Source organism: Apis mellifera, linkage group LG11, assembly GCF_003254395.2.
Source record: "Apis mellifera strain DH4 linkage group LG11, Amel_HAv3.1, whole genome shotgun sequence".
Taxonomy (NCBI): Eukaryota; Metazoa; Arthropoda; class Insecta; order Hymenoptera; family Apidae; genus Apis; species Apis mellifera.
In genome coordinates this window covers 15,563,330-15,582,143 of record NC_037648.1, presented here as the reverse complement: position 1 = coordinate 15,582,143, position 18,814 = coordinate 15,563,330, and the positions used below count along the sequence as shown (strand labels likewise).

General features: G+C 40.8%; 2 protein-coding genes and 1 long non-coding RNA gene across 6 annotated transcripts in view; 2 read left to right on the top strand and 1 right to left on the bottom strand.

Moving 5' to 3' along the window:
* Positions 1 to 52: 52 nt before the first annotated feature.
* Positions 53 to 9,490, bottom strand: LOC413428. Its single transcript, XM_026443706.1, has 12 exons — positions 5,956 to 9,490; positions 5,240 to 5,881; positions 4,182 to 5,106; positions 3,937 to 4,105; positions 3,662 to 3,857; positions 3,097 to 3,591; positions 2,790 to 3,024; positions 2,504 to 2,672; positions 2,254 to 2,368; positions 1,743 to 2,061; positions 1,460 to 1,670; positions 53 to 1,379 (listed from the first exon to the last, which is right to left on the bottom strand). Exons 1-12 carry the CDS (start codon positions 8,671 to 8,673, stop codon positions 1,235 to 1,237), a joined length of 6,339 nt encoding a protein of 2,112 aa, XP_026299491.1. The 5' UTR covers positions 8,674 to 9,490; the 3' UTR covers positions 53 to 1,234.
* Positions 9,491 to 9,541: 51 nt separating this feature from the next.
* LOC113219130 lies at positions 9,542 to 11,736 on the top strand. 3 transcript variants are annotated; one of them, XR_003305782.1, is made up of 4 exons: positions 9,542 to 10,506; positions 10,575 to 10,674; positions 10,853 to 11,389; positions 11,668 to 11,736. It is a non-coding gene; the product is annotated as an uncharacterized LOC113219130 (long non-coding RNA). The 3 variants fall into 3 exon arrangements; XR_003305783.1 differs by having other exon boundaries at positions 10,575 to 10,760; XR_003305781.1 differs by having other exon boundaries at positions 10,575 to 11,389.
* Positions 11,737 to 14,406: 2,670 nt separating this feature from the next.
* LOC552804 (tubulin-specific chaperone cofactor E-like protein) overlaps positions 14,407 to 18,814 on the top strand; it is a 12,292-nt gene continuing 7,884 nt past the window's right edge. Inside the window, exons 1-2 of one of the 2 annotated variants that reach the window (XM_625179.6) lie at positions 14,407 to 14,702; positions 18,532 to 18,788. The gene's annotated coding sequence lies outside the window, so the exon portion shown is untranslated. The remainder of the gene's footprint in view (positions 14,703 to 18,531; positions 18,789 to 18,814) is intronic. The other variant, XM_006570304.3, reaches the window with a different exon arrangement.

The following is an 18,814-nucleotide window of genomic DNA, read 5'->3' as shown; positions in this document are numbered from 1 at the left end:
CTATAGATAAATAGATTCTTTTCACCTAGCCTTACGCGGGATACATATTTCGATTAGCCATTGTTAATACGGTCATTTCTTTTTTTTTTTTTTGTAAATAAAAGAAAATGAAACGTAAACTTATATCTATAACACGTTATAATATATCGAGTCGCAAAGCGTTTGAACATATTCTTGCACCTTTAATCGCGCACAAGAACAAAATATTATTAAAAACTAGATTAATTGCAGTCTCCCATGCTCGCATTAATATTATACAAATTATATGTTCGCCCTTTGCCTGGCAAAATTCTCGATACCCCTATTTCATTATTATTATTTACTTACATTTCTAATAACCGACGATTATTCAGGATAAACTACATTTTTTGGAAACGACTAGATAACATTCGATATAGATCATCTGCAAGCTTAAACGATAAGATATGCGCTGCACGTTTCTCCGAATTATAACGACTTTCTTAATTAACAACTATTGTCCTCTGATCATCGTGTTGATACGACAGTCGTTAAACTAATTAAACATTTTAAATACACTGATGATGGAATTCAAGAAAAAAATAATATAATTAAGATAAAACGAACAAACATTTACGCATAAGCAATTCTTATTTGACAAAAATGTAGAATTAAACAATGTAATGTAATATAATTTAACGAGTAATTTAACGAGCGTAACGAGTGAGCGATTACTGAATTTTAAAAACGGCTAAAAATCGTTGATTCGTCTTTGAAACGCGCAACTTGAGCAAAGGCAAAGCTCTTCACCGCGAGTGCGTATTACTACTTAGCAAGCTAAACTGAACGTAAAATCGGTATTGTCCTCCCTTACAAATTACTTCATTTCATACGTACATTTCATTTAACTGCTATGCGTTACATGAACACGCAGTGACGCCAGGCGTTTCGCGGGTCGTAGCCATCCAAAAAAAACTTGAAGTGAACACCAACACGAACGATTTATTCTGACCGTTTAATACTGATGTGCGTTCGGAACTATCAATACTTATATATCTTCGTTTCCTATCTTATAGGGTTACACGCGAATTAACCCTATAACGTGTTGCGCTTGATCGCGTAGAAATTATCCATTCGACTTACGCTGCGACTCGTAAAACGCCACGCGTCCAGTCACAGGCATCGTTCTGCTTTCTGTATACATCTTATTATCATTAACAAGTAATTCTTCTTAAATTTCGTACGTGTTACAGGTTATCTTACCACCGACTTGAAATTAATCGGAAGAATCCGAGTCAGATTCCGCGCCAGCGTCCGACGCTTCGCCTTGCGTTTCAGGCGTCGTTTCAGGAATTTTTCTCGTGTATGTCGCCGATACGTACGCTCCTGGTCCTTCGCCTTGCGTGTGTTCGATTCCAACTCTAAATAACGAAAAAATTGTAAAAATTCCTTATCTCTTTGCAAACGATGCATGCTTAAGCTATCATCACAACATTTATACCTGTACTCGTGTCGCGACAAATTCTTAACATACTTCTCCGGTGGATTATCACTGTCGTGATTCTGAAAGCTAACGCTCCTTGCCGTCGTGTGAGATACTTGGGTTGCAGGCATAGTGAATTCTACGTAACAGTATTCGGCCAAGTTCTCAGGGATCTGATCGTAAGAGGTTAGGGCCATTCTACATATCAATTGGTGAGTCGTGTACGCTCCTGAGAATATATATATTATCGATGATGTTCCAAAATGTTGGGGAATTTAAAGATTTAAAGTAATGCTCGTACCTTGGCCTTCTTTCGGTAACCTGGGCATTCTCCACACAATGGCACGATGTTGATGCTCGTACTTTGCCTGTCCCGACGTTACCTCCATCAGTTGAGGTTCTAAGTTATCGACCGCGCCGAGAAATCTTTCGATACCCTTGATCTTTCCCGTTCTTCTATGGGCTGATTTTACAGATCCGTATCTGAAGTGTTTTTCCACCCTGAACAAATATATCCAACACTCTGGGATAGGGAAACGGACCATCACGTCTTCACAGGGTACTTGGCCCAGTTTTCTCGACGCGAAACCCGGCACGAGAATATCGGCCCTCAATTCTACCTATTAATTAAAATAAAGAACAGAGTCAGAGCGTGTGGGTGTTGGAACGAGGACGTGACACTATCATCAAAGCAAAAGCGGATATTGATTCGTAGAATACAAGTGCAATGATGTTGGATATTTTTTTCTACAGTTGGAACATGTATGTTTTTTTTTTCTTTTTTTTTTTTTGTGAATGAAAAGTGACATTACCTTATTACCGGTAATGCACATTACAGCTTTAAGTTGAAGAGGAAGCTCTCTGTTTTTAGGAGGCCTTACTCGAAATCTCATAAGTTCGATATAACATGCATCTGGTGGCTTGAACCTTCAAAAGTGTTAGTCACGTGTTAGAGACGCAATGCAGTCTTTGGTTAGTATCGTTGTAGTTATAATTTGTGAAAATATGTATCATCTTGTAAAAGATTGATTAAGACCTATGTAAATACCTTAAGATACGTACTTAATGATTCTAGATTTTTCATACTCGTCCTGTTGAACGCAAGAGTGGAATTCGACGTTTTCAAGCCGGATCCATTCCTCTGTTACCACTGGAATAATATCGTGTCTACCTACTACTTCTTTTCCCTGACGCCACATGTCGTTTATCCCCAACTCTACGTCGGGCATTCCTGATATAATCAAAATGATAAATTAGTAAATTAGATAATCTATAAGAAGAAATGGACTTAGTAAATATCAATTTCAATGACAAATCTATAAGAAGAAATGGACAAAGTCTGATTTACCAGAAAGGAAGCCCAAGAAGAACAATCGGACACGAGCTATCTGTTTCTCAACTTGGCCTTGCGCGTTCTGTTCCACGTACAGTTCATCCACGACTGTTATCTGCACATCCTCCGTCTTGTAATTAAGCGCTCGATCTCGATGAGCGGGTAATCTGAACAGAGCTTCTTCGATCGCGCAAGAGAACTGTTTCATGTCCTCGTAGCATTGGGAGCCAAGTTTGAACAGTTCGGAAATCTACACGAAAAAAAAAATTCATCAATTTTTGGAAAACAATTTTATCCTCTACGCTTCACAATGTCGTCATACCTGTGGCGCGTGTTCCACAGGAAGACCAAGTTTCTTCAAGTCGCTTCCAAATTCCTTAACCCCCTGATAATCACCTTGAATGGCGTACGCGGCAAATTGACTGAGCTTGTTCGTTAATCTTTCCGCTTTGGTTACCTGGCCAGGCCGTACCCCGGGTCGTTCCTTGTAGAAAATGTATTGCAACTTCACCGTAAATATTTTTCCATACTGGTCAAACTGTTGCGCCCCGATATCAGAAACCGAATAAGAAGGAACCAGGGGCAATTCTTGGAAGGGATCCTTATCCTCTCTGCTGTTGAACAATTGGAGCACAGGATTGTCGCCTTGATAAACCAACTTGACGAAAATTTTCTTCCAGAATCGTTGACCGGTTATCTTTTTCTTGTTAGGCTGGCGTAGGTGCATATCCCAACCGTCACCAGTGTACGTTACCCTTGGGAAGTCTTCCAGAGGTTGACTAACATCTTCATCGAACAGAGGTGTCGGAGGAGTTTCCTGCAATTCGGACAGACGTAAAAATATAACATCCCTTTTAAAATAATCATGTGTACAAGAAATACGGTACCTGAGAATCTGTCCTAGTGATTTCTGGTTGAACAGTTTCCGTGGTAGGAATGGCGTCTTGCGCGGATCCAGATTTGTCGAATGGGTTGAAACGTGGCGAGGTGTCGACGTATGCGGTATTCTGAGGACTCTTCGGCGGTGGTGCCAGCACAGGGACAGCTCCACCTTCGATTCCAGATTGATCACCCTCTTTCGGTCTTTTCGAACAGGGAACAACGATCAGTGTCAACAATTTACAAGAAAACGCGAGACAAAATTAAAAATAATAATTCTTACTTGATGAACACGCTGAAATCTGGTCCCGCATCCGAATCTACAGACTCGGTTCTCTTTACACTCGGTTCAGGAGGAGGTGCAGTCATGCTCAAGAACGAGTCGAACCCGTCGCTTTCCCCGAATCCCGTCACCGCTGTCTCCGACCCCGTTGCAGAGGAATCGCCCCAAACTAATTATATAAAATAATGTAAAATGGTACAATTTTTTTTTAGGAAAAATTGAAGATAAACGACAAAAGAATTTACCATCGCTGGACGTGTCCATGGCGGTCGGCCCACCGCCGAAAGCATCCAGGAAAGGATCACCCGCGTTGGTCTCCTGTTCCGCAGCCTTGTCAAACTTCGACGCGAAAATATCGAAAGCATCCCCACCGCTCTCCGCCGTCTTCTGCGTGCTAGCTGCTAGATTGTCCAATTGTTCTTCGGGCTTGTACGCCTCGTTGGCAGGAAATTCGGCGCCAGGTGTCGGGCTGGTCGACCTCGCGGTATCCGTCGTGATTGGCTCGCCAAAATCACCGAGCAGGTCGGAGGCGAAGGGTCCGCCGGGTTGGGAGGAGTTGATCTCCGTGGTCGTGAACAGCGACTGCGCGGCGGACGTTTGCATGGGCGTGGAAAATGGCGCGATCGCGGTGTCCGCGACGGAGAAGAAGGTGGACTCGGTCACGGACGTGGACAATTGTTCGGTGGTCGAGAACAATTCGTTACTCGACGACTGCAACGTCTCCGACGCGGCCAGATCCATGTCGACGCCGGCCCTCTCGGTGTCGCTTCCCACCGCACCCGTCGTGGACGAGACCGAGGGTCTCTTCTCGCTCGCCACGGACGCTGTCTCTTGAAACTCGTCCGCCTGCTGGACCGGAGACGCTTGTTGCTCAGTGATACTGACGAATGGATTCTCCTGGGTCGTAGTGGTGATCAGGGTCGCCCCTGTTCCCGAACTCGTGTCCTCGGCGATCGTGGAGGAGGAGAATATGGTCGTAGTCGTCGTGTCCGTGTTGGGCGCGTCGAACAAATCCAATATGTCCCGATTCTTCGGTAGCTCGACCGCTTTGCTGTTGTCGTCGGACATCAAGTCCGGAACGTTCGAGTCGACGTCCAAGAAATCTGCGAAACTGTGTTCCGGTGTCGGAGACGGGGAGTGCATCAAAGTTGGGCTGGGCGTTCTGGTTGCCTGTAACAAAGCGAGGATGAAATCGAGGAATGAGAAAAGAAGAGATTGATGGAATGAGAAAAGAAGAGATTCATATATATAATATATGATATGTGTTGTACGTATATATATATATATATATATATATACAAACTTGTAGTCGATCCAGAAGATGATTGGAAGTAGCATCCATGGCACCGGTCACGGACAGGATCAAGTCTTTGGTGTTCTTGGGAGGTGCAGGAGGTTGCGGCCTGGGGGGAGGGGGCCTAGAGGGCGCCGCTCTCGCGTTCTTGGGCTGCTGGGCCGGTTGCTGCACGGTGGCCGGCGACGGTGGTGGCGCCGTCTGGCCGAAGAACTCCTCCGACGAATGGGAGGAGAGCGGGGCGTCGAACAAATTCGACTCATCGCCGCTCGTCACGAATATGTTCTTCGCCTCGGTCGAGAATATATTGGCCGTGGTGGCGTCGGTGGTCGCCGCCTCGAAACCGGTGCTAGGCGCGCTGGTGTCAGTGGCGAACGAGGCGAAGGGATTCGTCGAGTCGACGGTGATCGCAGACGATTGGTGATACGATTGGTCCCCGCCGAAATTCAGAAACGGATTCTCCCCGCCGCCAGATGTCCCCGTAGCGTCGCCGAAATCTTGAAGGAACGGATTGGACGCCTGGCCCGCCATGTTGTCGTTCGACTCGATCCCGTCGTAGTCGTCCATCAAGAACGGGTTCCCTCCTTTCGAATCCATGTTGAATCGATTCGAGCGTCGTTCAAATCCAGCGAGTCCAAAATGAAGGAAGCGTCACGTTTAAAAGGAAGAGGAAAGAGGAGAGAGAAGAAGGTAAAGAAGAGATTATCGGTAGATAGAGCCTCTTATTTTTCCATTAATTCGGACTCGAGCAGTTTCAGCTCGGTCTTGCCCGGCCCCAGACTCGCGAAACTCGTGTCGAACGGATCCACGTCCTCCCCCAAAGGAAAGCTCTCGTTCTGCAAAGGGGTCAACACTTTCGCGCCGGGATCTTGGTCGTCGATGCACAAGAAATCCTTCCTCTCCTCCGCTCTGGGATCGAAGTCGGGATCGACTTCTGGAATAACCGTCGCGTTGATCACTGCGGTGAGGGCGATCGGAACGGGGCGAGCGACGGGTATCTCGGCAGGGATCTGTTCCAACTCGGTCTCGAGAATCTTCAGTTCCGCCTTGCCGGGTAGTATATTCGTTGCGATCGAGGTGTCGAATGGATCCTGGTACGAGATCTCCTCGTCCTCCTCGATGGTCCTCGTCTCGATCCTGGGCGTGAGAGGCTTCGCGTCCACCTCGATACTCTCGTCCAACAGACTCTCCTGCCTCTTCTCGACCAATTCCCTTCGCTTATTATTCACCTCCTCGAACTTTTTCAACACGGAATTTTGCAATTCATTTATCCTTAGATCGTTGGGCCTTATCGTGAAATCGCTCTGCCTTCTGACAGGTTCTCCCTCGGCACGTGGATCGAACTCGTGGTCGCTCAAGCTGTGGGGCAGCCTCGTGGACGACGGATGATCTTGCTGCCTCAACAATTCCGATTCGATCAACTTGAGCTCGGTCTTACCCGGCGCTACCTTGGCTACGAAACTCGTGTCGAACGGATCGACATCGGCCGCCTCCTCCTCTTGTTCCTCCTCGCCAGGCAGGTAATCCTCGATCGATTTTTGCGTGTAATAGGGAGTGAGCGGCTTCGAGGGCAACGCTTTCTCCTCCTCGGTGGTCGCGAGCAGATCGGGCCGTTTGGACGGTGTGGGCAGCTCGAACGCGACCGCTTTCGATACACCCAATTCGAGCACCTCGGGCCGCGACGATCTTCGATCGACGATCCCGGTCTCGCTCTCCTTCCCCTCCTCCTCCTTCTCTTCCTCTACTTGAAAATCGACGGTTCCAAACAGCCGCTGTTGTTCCTCTCCCCTTCTCGGGTCGAAGTCCTCGTCGTCCAGGGAGCTCTCTTGCTTCTCGCCGAGCAACTCCTTCTCGAGGAACTTCAACTCGGTCTTACCTGGCGGTATCTCTTTCACGGACGATGTGTCGAACGGATCCACGTAGCTCGAGATGTCCTCGAGGGGAGCAATGGGCTCGTCCGCGAGCCGGCTCAAGTCGGTCGTCGACCCGCCTAAGAGGTCCCTCTTGTCGCTCGCGACTGCCCTCTCGACCTCCTTCAACAAACCTGTCTCGTAGTCCCGGTTCAACCCGGCCGGGTCTGTCAACGATATCGTAACCTCGGACACGGGCAGCTCGTCCAACTCCTTCTCGATGAACTTCAATTCCGTCTTACCGGGCAGAATGTTGTCGGCGAACGTCGTGTCGAACGGGTCCTCCTCGTCGACGAAGGTGGCCGCCTCGAAGCTCGCCTCTATGATCTCCGATTGATAGTTCACGATCTCCGGCTCCTTGGCGCCGAACGGGTCCTCCGCCTCCTCGAGTCGCACCGGCTCCTCATCGGTGGCCGCGCAACCGTTCAATTCGAACTCGGCTTCGTCCAAGTCGGGTATCTCTTCCAAGATGGTCTTCTCCTTCAAAACCTCGAACTCGGAGATGTCGAGGGGCCCGTCCTTCCTCACCTCCCCGCCGACGGCTGGGCTCGCCGGTGTCGGGAGTACGGTGGGGGGGAGTTTGGCTAGATCGATGGGTATATCTATGGGTGGGAGGTCGCTGTCGTCGTCGAGCAGAGTCTTCTCCGATTGGACCGGTTCAGCGGCGAGCGGCGCTGATTCGCCGCTTTCCACCGCCGTTTGCCTTCCGGCGCTGTCCTCGCTGTCGAAGTCGTCCAACAACAAGTCTTGCTGAAGCCTCGGTCGTCTGCCGCTCTTCGATATCTTGCACGAGCTCACGTAATCGATTCTGCCCGACAGAACCTCGACCGCGTTTCCTAGGCTGACCAATTTGTTCCCCTTCTTGTCGACCGTTTTAAGAACCTTGTCGGCGCTCGTCGTGTCGAACGGGTCGTCTCCTGCCTCCTCCTCGACGGGGCTGTCAGGTATGTAGGCTAGTTGGACGTCGATATTCTGGAGGACGTCGACGTAAGCGGTGTCGAAGATGTCCTCATCGGCCGAGTCCTCGTGCCCATCCTCGTCCTCCGGCACGTCCACGAAACCGTCCTCGTTCACCAGCGGCCCCTCCTCCTTCCTCTTCTTCCCCCCGAAATCGGGGGGTTCCCCCTCGATAGGATTCCCCTCCTCGTCGAAGCCCACCCACTTCCTCGAGGAGGAGGACTTCTTCTTTCCGGGATCTTCTTGATCCTTCTCCCCCTCCTCCCCCTCCTTCTTCCTGTCCTCGTCTAGGGGGGGCTTCCGTTGGAAGAACGAGGTGGATTTGATCCGGTCGAGGTCGCCCTGGGTCTTCTTGAGGATCGAGTCGACGCCGGCGGTCAACGCCTCGAACTTCTTCCACTCGTCGGAGGAAGCGTTGCTGGCCTGCTCGCCGGAATCCTCGGCTTTCTGCTGGGCCTCCGCCCGCTCGCGCCTATAACGCTCGAGCTCCTCCGGGTCGAACTCGTCCTCCTCCGCTCCCTTCTTACCCTTCTTCTGCTTTTTCTTCTTCTTCAGGCCCTTGGCTAGCTTGTGCATCCTCTAAGACCTACCGTGGAACAAGCGAGGCTTCTGAAATCAATCGTTTCTCGCGTTAAATTCAATTCGCGTTTCAAAGCGAGTGTTTTCAACGGTTATGTTGACCAATCACGTTCAGAGTTGCGGCAGTTACATCGTTGCCAAATATAAGCGTTAAAAAGATACGTTTTATTACTTCGTTAGCGGTGAAGGGAAAGCATCGTTCTATTTCATATTCCACTTATTGCGCGTTGTTATCGAACAACGTTACAACGAGTTGAGTAACGGTTAAGTGGTTAATGCAGGTTTCTTCTACGTGCAGGGAAAAAGTATAGTTGACAGGCGCGAAGGGTATTTACATTCGAGCAAGAACACACACTTTGTACAATCTTTCACATCGATCGATAAAACGTGGGAAGGAAGGTGAACGTGCGATATCGGTAACATGGATGCATCCGCGAACGAAACAACACCATCCACGACACTGTCATGCTCGAATTCTCGAATACTTGTTGCACACTACCGATCTTTTCTTAGTCGGTCGCTCTTTATAACCGCCGTGCTAAATTCGTCCGATCCTTTTTTTAACGAGCGCAACACGCCGCGAAACACGCGCCATTGAACACGCGCCTCGCCATATCTCTGAGAGTCGATACATCTCGATGCGAGAGAATCGTTCCTCGAACGGTTTCGACCAATCACAGGCAACGATAATCGCGAATCGAACGATGAGAGAGACGTCGTCGTATCGTTTCGTTTCGCGCAGTGGGGCAATGGAATCGTGGATCTGGAACTTTTTTTCACGATACCGTAATATTCGCTTTGGATGGTTGTGTGTATGCGTTATGGGATCGTTGCCAGAATAACTCGATCGATCGCAGTAACGTACCCGTGACCATTTTGCCCTTCCTATTGGCCTTCCACGAATCAATGAGAAAATAACAACAGTCTCTTTTCTTTCTTATCTAATATTTCATCAATTTGGCTCGACGGTTTGTAGGTCAGGATTCGATAGTACCACGATGGACCTAACTTTACGAAACGTTTCGCTTTTTTTCTTTTTTTTTTTTTGATAATATCGAAAAGTATAAAGAGAAAGTCGATATATATAAGTCGATGTTATCGTTTTTTTTTTTTTTTTACAGATAAACGTGTAAAGGATATACATATATGAAGATAAATTTTATGCGCGGTTTATTTTGTTGAAAAATTTGTTAAAAAAGTTGTGCAAGCGTTTCCTTTCGACTATATATATATCGTTAGCCGTATCGTTGATAAGAAGCTTAAAGCTTCTGTAACAGGCATAATTTAACGAGTTAATCGGCTACGGATGGAGAATTTAATTAATACCAACCTGATGGAAACCTATATAAACCTCTGGGACAACAATATCGTTTATCGATATAGTTGGATTACGAAGAGATAGAAACAGCTGTTCGAATAATTAATCGAAATAAATAATCGAATTTTTTTTCGAGAATAATCTTTAAATTAAAATGGATCGAAACGATGAAAAGGAATGTAAAAATTTTCGTCGAAATAATAATTGAAGGAACAGGAGAGAGAGAGAGAGAGAGCACGTGCTTCAGATTTATCGCAGGATATAGTCGTATCGTGATTGGCGTGCCAACAAACTCGACGACTATCGCAATTCTCCCCATCCTAAAATCGATATCGTCACAGGTACACTGGTAACCACGCAAGGAAACTGTAATCGATAATGGGCGAGGAATCGATCGAGTCCTCGACGATCTAACCTATACACGTCCGCCATGTTCTACTTCTTCGATTTCACGAAGAGAAGTGTTCTTTCCTCGATTCGATGAAATGTCGAAAGATAAAATGGATAAAAAGGTACAGTAAATAGAGTTTCTTTCTTTATTAACGAATATATTTTTAACGTTTTAATTTTCAAAAAATAGGAATACGGATAGAAAGCAAGAACATATGGATGGCGATAAGTTATATTCCTATCTTTCCTACTTTCCAGATAATTAAATTTAGCTTCAATCGCGTCACCAGGTAAATAGAGATTATCGACCGGTATGATTCGTAGCTTTGCACGCGAATTGACATTTGTTATCGACTTGTTACCAACCTTCAAACAAGTATCATCGATTTGTTTACGTAAAAAAGGAACGCTTCTTAACCTTCAATTTTAAGAAAGTAGATTATCGAATAATTCTTTTTTTCTTTTCAGAAACATTAATTGTAGAAACTGCCAAATTGAAAAATTTAAGGAAAGGCTGTAGCGAAGCGAGGTCACGTAACTCGATGGAGAAGAAAAATTACGTGCATGTCGATTTATATTTAGAACATCCAAATGAAATCCAGTAGCGCGCCGCTCGAGCTTTGTACATGCTCTAAACAACAGATATTCTACGCTGTACAAAAAATATTCCAAGCGAAGATATAAAAAGGGGGGGGGGAAAAAAAGAAAAGGATACACAGAAGAATAGAAAATTTTGAACGAGATGAAATTGAGAAAAGCAGCGATCTATCGAGAATTCTATTTAGCATAGCACAGAGAAAAAACGGAATCGACGATGCGGCCAAGAATATTGGACGATATTGGAAAACAATCGAACGCGTCGTCTGCACGTATACACAACGGCGGAGCTCTAGCTTTGCTCGAATTTCGTAATGACGTAATTGAGAAAGTTTCGGCGAAGAGCGTTGCTCCAATATCCCGAACACTTGTCCATAGTGTCTCTCTGAAGGCGCACGCGTAATACCGGTACAAATAATGCTGTACAGGATGTTTCACAAAAATTGGTGTTGAAAAATATGGTGGTATCGTTAAAATAAATCTAAATATCCAGAGGATAAAAAGATTTCTCGAACCGAGAAGATTTTTAAATTGAAAAATGATAAATTCAACATTATCATGCTTATTTCAACGAGCACCATTACATTTCAATTTTCTGAAACATCCTGTAACAGCTTTTCACCTGTCACTTCTTACAACAACGTAGCTTTGAATCGTTCGATGCCGAATTGTATTTCCATTTTCAGAGCACGCGGTCACCGTTGAAACTCCAGCCTGAAACGGAGAATTCGTTTAAGAGGGAAAAGGACCTGCCAAGTAAGATATAAACAGTTAGAACTATTAATTAATACCGTCAGTTATAGATTGTCACTCTGATCCGTGTCAATGCGAATACAAGTATCTTCGTTAAATTATTTTCCTGTATCCAATGAAGCACATCAGACAATACTGCTTAACTGTGCCAGCCAATACATCCCATGAGATGAAAACGTTATATGTAATATATTAATTCACAAGACTGCATTGCGTTCTTTGAAACAGTGCAAAGCTTTTCCACTTGCGGCGTGACGGTCTGTTTGCGTTGGTACATTAAATGGATCCTGAGAGGATTTTTTTCGCAAAAAATTCGACTCGGGACATGACGTTTCCAGCTCGTGATCTCAACTGTGTGTAATATTGCACATTTGTGCAATATCCAAGATGGCGTTTGTGTATCTAAAGGGAAAGATTTATTTAAACACGATGCATGTATAGATATCTTAGAAAAGATATATAAATTAGAGGTTATGTGTGCGACATTGGCAAGTCTATCGATGTTTGACAAGTATGACTGAAAACGAACGAATGGATGAGAGCAAGAGAAAGCATTGAATTTTTCATCCTTGCAAAGAGGTCTTAAGTTTTGGGCTATATAACTAAATTATTTTATTTTCTTTATATTTATTAATTTATTTGTTAAAAAAGAAATATTCAATTTTATATTCTATTTTATTATATTAAATCGAAAGCTCTTTATAAAGAATAATTCATCAATCGTAATTACGATTAATATATATTCTGAAGAATATCTGAGTTCACGTCAAAGCAATAATTATTAAAAAAATTTAAAAACGCGAACCTGTTGTTGATCCAGAACATATTGATGCGTCGATAAAGTAGACCTCTATTGAATCTATACGACCTCTATTTGTTGCTGCTACGAAAAATATCACGTCAAATTTATTCGTTTACGTACATATAATTATTAAACTATGTAGGTATTAGATATAATCATGTTAACTTGAACCTGTAATGATTAATTGTAAAGAAAAAAATTAGTAGTGTCGTTGTTGTTCTTACAATTAATATTAAAGGAACAAACGTAAAACAAAATGTTCTGTACAGGTAAAGAGTCTGTAAAGATACAGTTAATTGAATCGTATTAAGATCAATATTAAATATCATTTAGGAAAAAACGTCCGTTGTGGTAAGAAACGAGCAATGAAGGAACAAAAACCCCTTAAAATGCATTTTTGCCTCTTCGCAGTATTTTCAGCTATCGTAACAGGTTGATCGATAATTTTGTCTATGGAAATTTTTATTAAACGTTAAAAAAGTAAATTTTTTACAAGACGTGTTAAGAGCTAACAATTTTTCGATATATTTTTAGTTGTAAAGCGTTAAAAGTTGTTATATGACAACAAAATTTAAGTACTTTGACCTCTTTATCAAGTGCAATAACCTAATAAATGTCAACGAAAATCAGTGAAATGAAAACGATGTTGATGATTTAAAAAAGTAACGCATTTTAAATATGTCAGAAAAACAATGACACGATTGTTTTAATTCTTCATTGATATTTATAAATATGCAATTTAATTAATATTTTAGATTTTCTTAACGCTTAGTAACATGTGCACGAAATTTGATCTCGAAAAGCACGTAAGAAGTGAGAGTAGAAAAGTATATTTCGTTTATTGCATATAATTTCTAATGGCATCGAGTATAGAAAGAAAAAGATTGAGAGTGTCAAAACATTCCCAAAAATATCGAAATAGAGTACCTCTAATCTTCGATCTGTAATTTATAAATATATAAATATACATATATAAATATATAATACAGAAACACATGTATGTAATGTCGTAATGTGTAATTATACGTGTATGTATGATCTGTAATTGTGATTGAATAGTAATTAATTATAATGTATGACAAACAACTTCAACAGATAAAAAAAAAAAAAAGACGATCAAAGAAAGTAAACTGCTCTTTGATACATGTATTATAATTTCGCAAACAAGGAACGAGAAAATGACAATTTTCGAAGAAATAGAGGCAAGTGTAATACTGTTAGCTAATGGTATTATTGATAAATTCTATGTATCAATAAATAATATAACATTGTTTAAAGGATGAAATTGGGTTAATGATAAATCAATTATTTGAAAAACATAACAAGATTTTAATATCATCAAACAAAATTACATCAATAATAATATACTTTTTTCTTTTAGCTCGGTAAAGTATAAATTTTTGTATCAGAATTTTATTACTATTATTCCTTCATTGAATTTTATTCCAAATTTATATATATCCTATATTTCGCACAATGAAATAAAGAATATTTATGGTGTTTTCATGATTTGCTGATTTGGTAAGTTTTATGTCAAATATATATATATACATATATATATTATTTCTTATACGGTTTTAAACGGAATGATAAGAACAATTACATTGCATTACATATAATTGATCATGATGATAATGATTAATAGTACAATTAATAATTTATATTAAGAATCTTATTTGAATTAGTTATATCTATTAAATATTTTTTATTTGATATTTTATTTTAATTCTAGTGTAATATATCGCAATACGATACTGTCCACAATGCTATTTTCCAATTGGTTAAACGTGTAAGACCACGTGACGCTCGCGGAGAAACGCGCTTGCGTAGTATCGTGAGCGTTGTGCGGGAAGAGTGGATCAAGCTCCCGCCACCTCTACCTCTCGTAACTAGTAGTGTGGCTCAGCTGTTTCTGTTTACTAAACAAAGGAGCCAGAAATCAGTTCAACGGTGGACGGCGAGCGGGGCACGTTCGTGTGTCCGTTAGCGACACCACTTCTTTTTCTAACCCTTTTAGACCAACCAACAAACCGATCTCGCTTCATGATCGCAGGCAAAAATCGCGAGTGCTTCTAACCAGGATATTTCTCGAGCCTCGTCGATTGTTAACCACCGGATACCGGAGCGATATCGGAGGTCCAAAGCACGCAGTGAGACGAGGAAACAGTGAGTACTACCTGTATTATCTCTTGTAAAATAAAAAATAATAGCGTGTCTGTCATTCAGTGGCAAGATGATCCTTGACCCGATTCTTTCGTGATATTCTTGTACAACGTCTTCATTCCGTTCTCATTCATTCTTTCCAAACTTGTGCTCGATCGATCCACCTAGCATCCGATGTAAAACGAATTTTTTTCTTCCTTTTACATCATCAGAGATTCTAGCAAATTTTACGGATGAGATTCGAACATAAAGCTCTAATTATGAAATTTCAAGTATCGTATGTTGTGAGACACAATTATTTGACATGTGAAGATACGATTCAGACATGAAAAATAAAAATACGTGATGATTGTTTGTTTTAAGATAACTCATTCTCTTCGAAGATTCTGAAGATGATTAGATTACGATGTAATCATATAATGGATGACATTTTACTGCGCGTTGTATATCTTACATAATCATTATCAGCTGTATGCGCGCGTCAATCTACGTTTCTAAACGCTTTTGACAGCTGTTACTATTATATTTAATTATATTTTTATTATAATCATCGTTTTTTTGAACTATTTTTTTAATTACTTTTTTTACGATCATTGTTGTAAATTTAATTTTTAAAATTTGTTAAAGTTTTCACGATACGTTAGGAAGTTGACTGATTTATCGACAGTAGCAAAGGTTCATTGGTCGTAAATTATAGATGTCGTTTAGAAATATATAATATTCGCAAATATGAATAAACAGACTTAAGTTGAAAGAAACAAGTCAAAAATTTGATAAATGTGATTTTATTAATTTTTCAGTATATATTTTAAAACAGATATTAAAATTGGATGATAATAGAGCGTGAAAGACACTTAAATAGAGAGGCACTAATTGTGAGAATTGCGTCGTTCCTTGTCTTCTAACCTCAAGGACAATGCAATTGAAAGGAACAGTACTTTAACACGTTTGTTCAGACATGAGGAAACGCGAAATATATGTACATTAAACAACAGCATTTAATTTTTTGGAATTAATTTTTTGACGTCTAATTCAATTCGATGATTCGTAATCATCAAAAATATTTAAAGTGATTAAAAATTTTTTATTGTTATATTATTAGATCGATTAAATGAATCGTGATAAATCGATGATAACATGATATCGTTCTTATCGTTTCCGTTTATCAATTCAATAAAAAATATAATTCAAAAATCTTTGTATAGAGAAATTCTATCGTCTATTTTGCATACATTGTATGTTTATAGAAGACGTAGATTATGTAAACGAAGACCAAATCGACTCCACAAATATCACGCACTTCTATAACGTTTACGTTATTGTAATATATGCATTTCGATGCTGAAAATAGCCTCATAAATAAATGATTAGAAAGCAACGTGCTTACAGTTACAATTTATTTATTAAGCTTTTAAACAATCAATTTTTTTCATCTATTATTAACTATGAGAAGTGCTCGTAGCAGATATTATATATATATATATATATACTATATACGTATATGAAGAAGAATATTCCTTTTATATTTAACACATTTCAAAATAGGAAGTAATTAGCGTGTTCATATAAACGTTAGAAACGAATTCGTTTCATCATCGTTTCTTATCATTGATGAATGTTATTCTAAAATAACATATTTTTTTCATTACAAAGAAAGTGATTTCTCCAAATAGATGAATAATCATTTTTTCCATTAGGATTCATTCGGTAAAATATATTTTGTGCGTAAAATTGATTCTCGAAACAGATTTCACAAAAAAATAAAAATGAAAAAAGCAATTACAAGAGAAATAGAGTTTCAGGGAAAGTAAGATTCCGCGTATCGCAGGAACGATCGATCGATGTGAAATGATTCGACTATAGAAATAAAGAGAGGCTGCTGGTGTGTTCGCGTTAAATCGTTGATCCGTATCATGGTAGCGACCAGCATTACCGAACCGACAGTTCCGAAGGGAGAGGCCCTACTGTACCGATGAGTGTACATACATATTCCTATATACGTGTAATAAACGTTGTTCAATGTGTCCCTCGTGTGGTTTTCACACACATATCAATAATTGCCGTGCATCGATGCGAGACGTGCTCTTAAAAGCCGAGAAATGAACAAAGAATAGGTACATTGCGCGCGCAGAGTTTCTCAATCTCGTCATCCATTATCGTGTCACGTTTAGTCAACCTGTTAGAGTCATCTGAAAAAAACATTCGTGAATCTATCTTTCTTTTTTCTATCTCATTTATTATTTTAAAAAGAATGAAAAATTAATTAAATAATAATTCGAGTTTTATTGAATAATTATTGATTAATAGAAAAAAAAATGCACACGAAATAAATGTAACGGAATAGAGAAAAAGGTTAGGAAACACGTATTCTCTTGTGTATTCTCGTGCGCGGACGTTAGAGAGATAGATCTACTACGCGTGTATATATCGTAAATATATATCTGTGTAGAGGTGTATCGCTGTAAATGCGCGGTTGATATATCTATACACGTGCATAACGCTGTGAGTCGTGAGCAGAACGAACGGCAACCTTGGGCAACCGAGTAATATTCCAAGAGGCGGGAGAGCATTTGCGCAGTATATACAAGCCACCAGCGAACTTTCGTCGATATTTCCTTTTATCAGTTTCCCGTTAATCTTCGAAAAAAAGAATAGACATCGATTATCGATTTTTTTCGACATTTCAACTCGAATCGAACATAGAGCACAATCTTTTCTCTCTTCGTTACGATAAAAAAGTTGTAGGTAATATATTCCAACTTAAAAATTTTTACTTCGCCTTCGGTTGTGAAAGTGACGTTTATCAGTTTTTATTATTCCCTACTACTACTACTACTTTACGAAGAAGATAATTACAAGAGAATTATGGTAGAAATGGTTTCTTTCGATTCGAGAGAACCTTTTTTACATTTTTCTGCCTCGTAATAACTTTCTAATTGTAAATTTTTAAATCGCACGAGAGAAACGAGATAATTATCGAAAATTACGTGTACGTGTAATCGATAATTCCGTAACAATATGAGAATATGATCGAGTATAACCATTTCGATACGACTCGATCATCCTTGAAATAATCGATATATCTCGAAACTCTAATCGCTCGCTGTGAGACACACGCGAAACAGCTTTCCGACTGACCCAGTACTCGGCAGCTTCTTCTGCTTGACATTTCGTAACCGTCATTGGTAGCTTATATTTAGCTGTGCATTACCACGTGCGGGGCAAGGCATAAATTCGTCTAATATCGTTGAACTACCACCAGAACTTGAAGAATCATCAGCTGTTCAAGCCACTTGCAGGCTAACTTGATTTTAACCTGTTAACTCTTCCAGTATCTTACAATTTGAATTTAAATTATATTTTGAATTTTTTAAAATAGATTTTCATTTTAATTTTCATATTTGCATTACATTAAAATAATTAACGCGTTAATTGTAAAATTTTGGAATAAAAAAAATTTCAAATATCGCTGAGCTATTATTCTTCCTTCTAGTTTAACGATTTTTCAGTTAAATTAATTCCCGCGATGAACAATCGTTGCGGTTGGTAATATTAATTTTACGAGTGCGAATAGTTGGTAAGTAAAATCATCGGTAAAAGAGAAAGTCGCATTTAGCATTGTTACCCTGCTCCGATGTTAAACTAGTTAACAAACCATAATTGCAACTATATATATATATGTGATGCAATCCAATGCATTGTATAACTTGGTTCGTACGTTATCTATTAATTTCGAAAGCGATGTATGAATATCATTATTAGTAAGATTTTTAATAACGCACTTTTTTAAAAATTTTCTTAACTTAATTTTTAATATATATAATATTTTCAGATTTCATTCGGACAAATGAATCGGTCTTTATCCATGCCCCCAAACTTTTCACTCCAAAAGGAATCACCGTAGAAGTAACTTTCGTGTTCCCAAAACTATCCAGTGACTACCCATCGACCTGTTGTTCCAATTCCAGTAGCAGAAATGGCAACTCAAATCCCAATTCCCACAATTCGCTTTTAATATTGAACGCTCGAACTTGCTTTGTAACCATTGGCTCTCGATATCAAGATACTGGAAACTTATAAATTTAAACGGTAAACATTTTAAATTCAATTCTTTA

Excerpts from the sequence above, each read along its gene's own strand:
- LOC413428 (XM_026443706.1), bottom strand. The coding sequence starts at position 8,673 with ATGCACAAGCTAGCCAAGGGCCTGAAGAAGAAGAAAAAGCAGAAGAAG. Across the intron at positions 4,106-4,181 it reads CATGGACACGTCCAGCGATG|TTTGGGGCGATTCCTCTGCA; the intron begins GTAAATTCTTTT and ends TTATATAATTAG. Across the intron at positions 1,671-1,742 it reads GTTACCGAAAGAAGGCCAAG|GAGCGTACACGACTCACCAA; the intron begins GTACGAGCATTA and ends ATATATTCTCAG.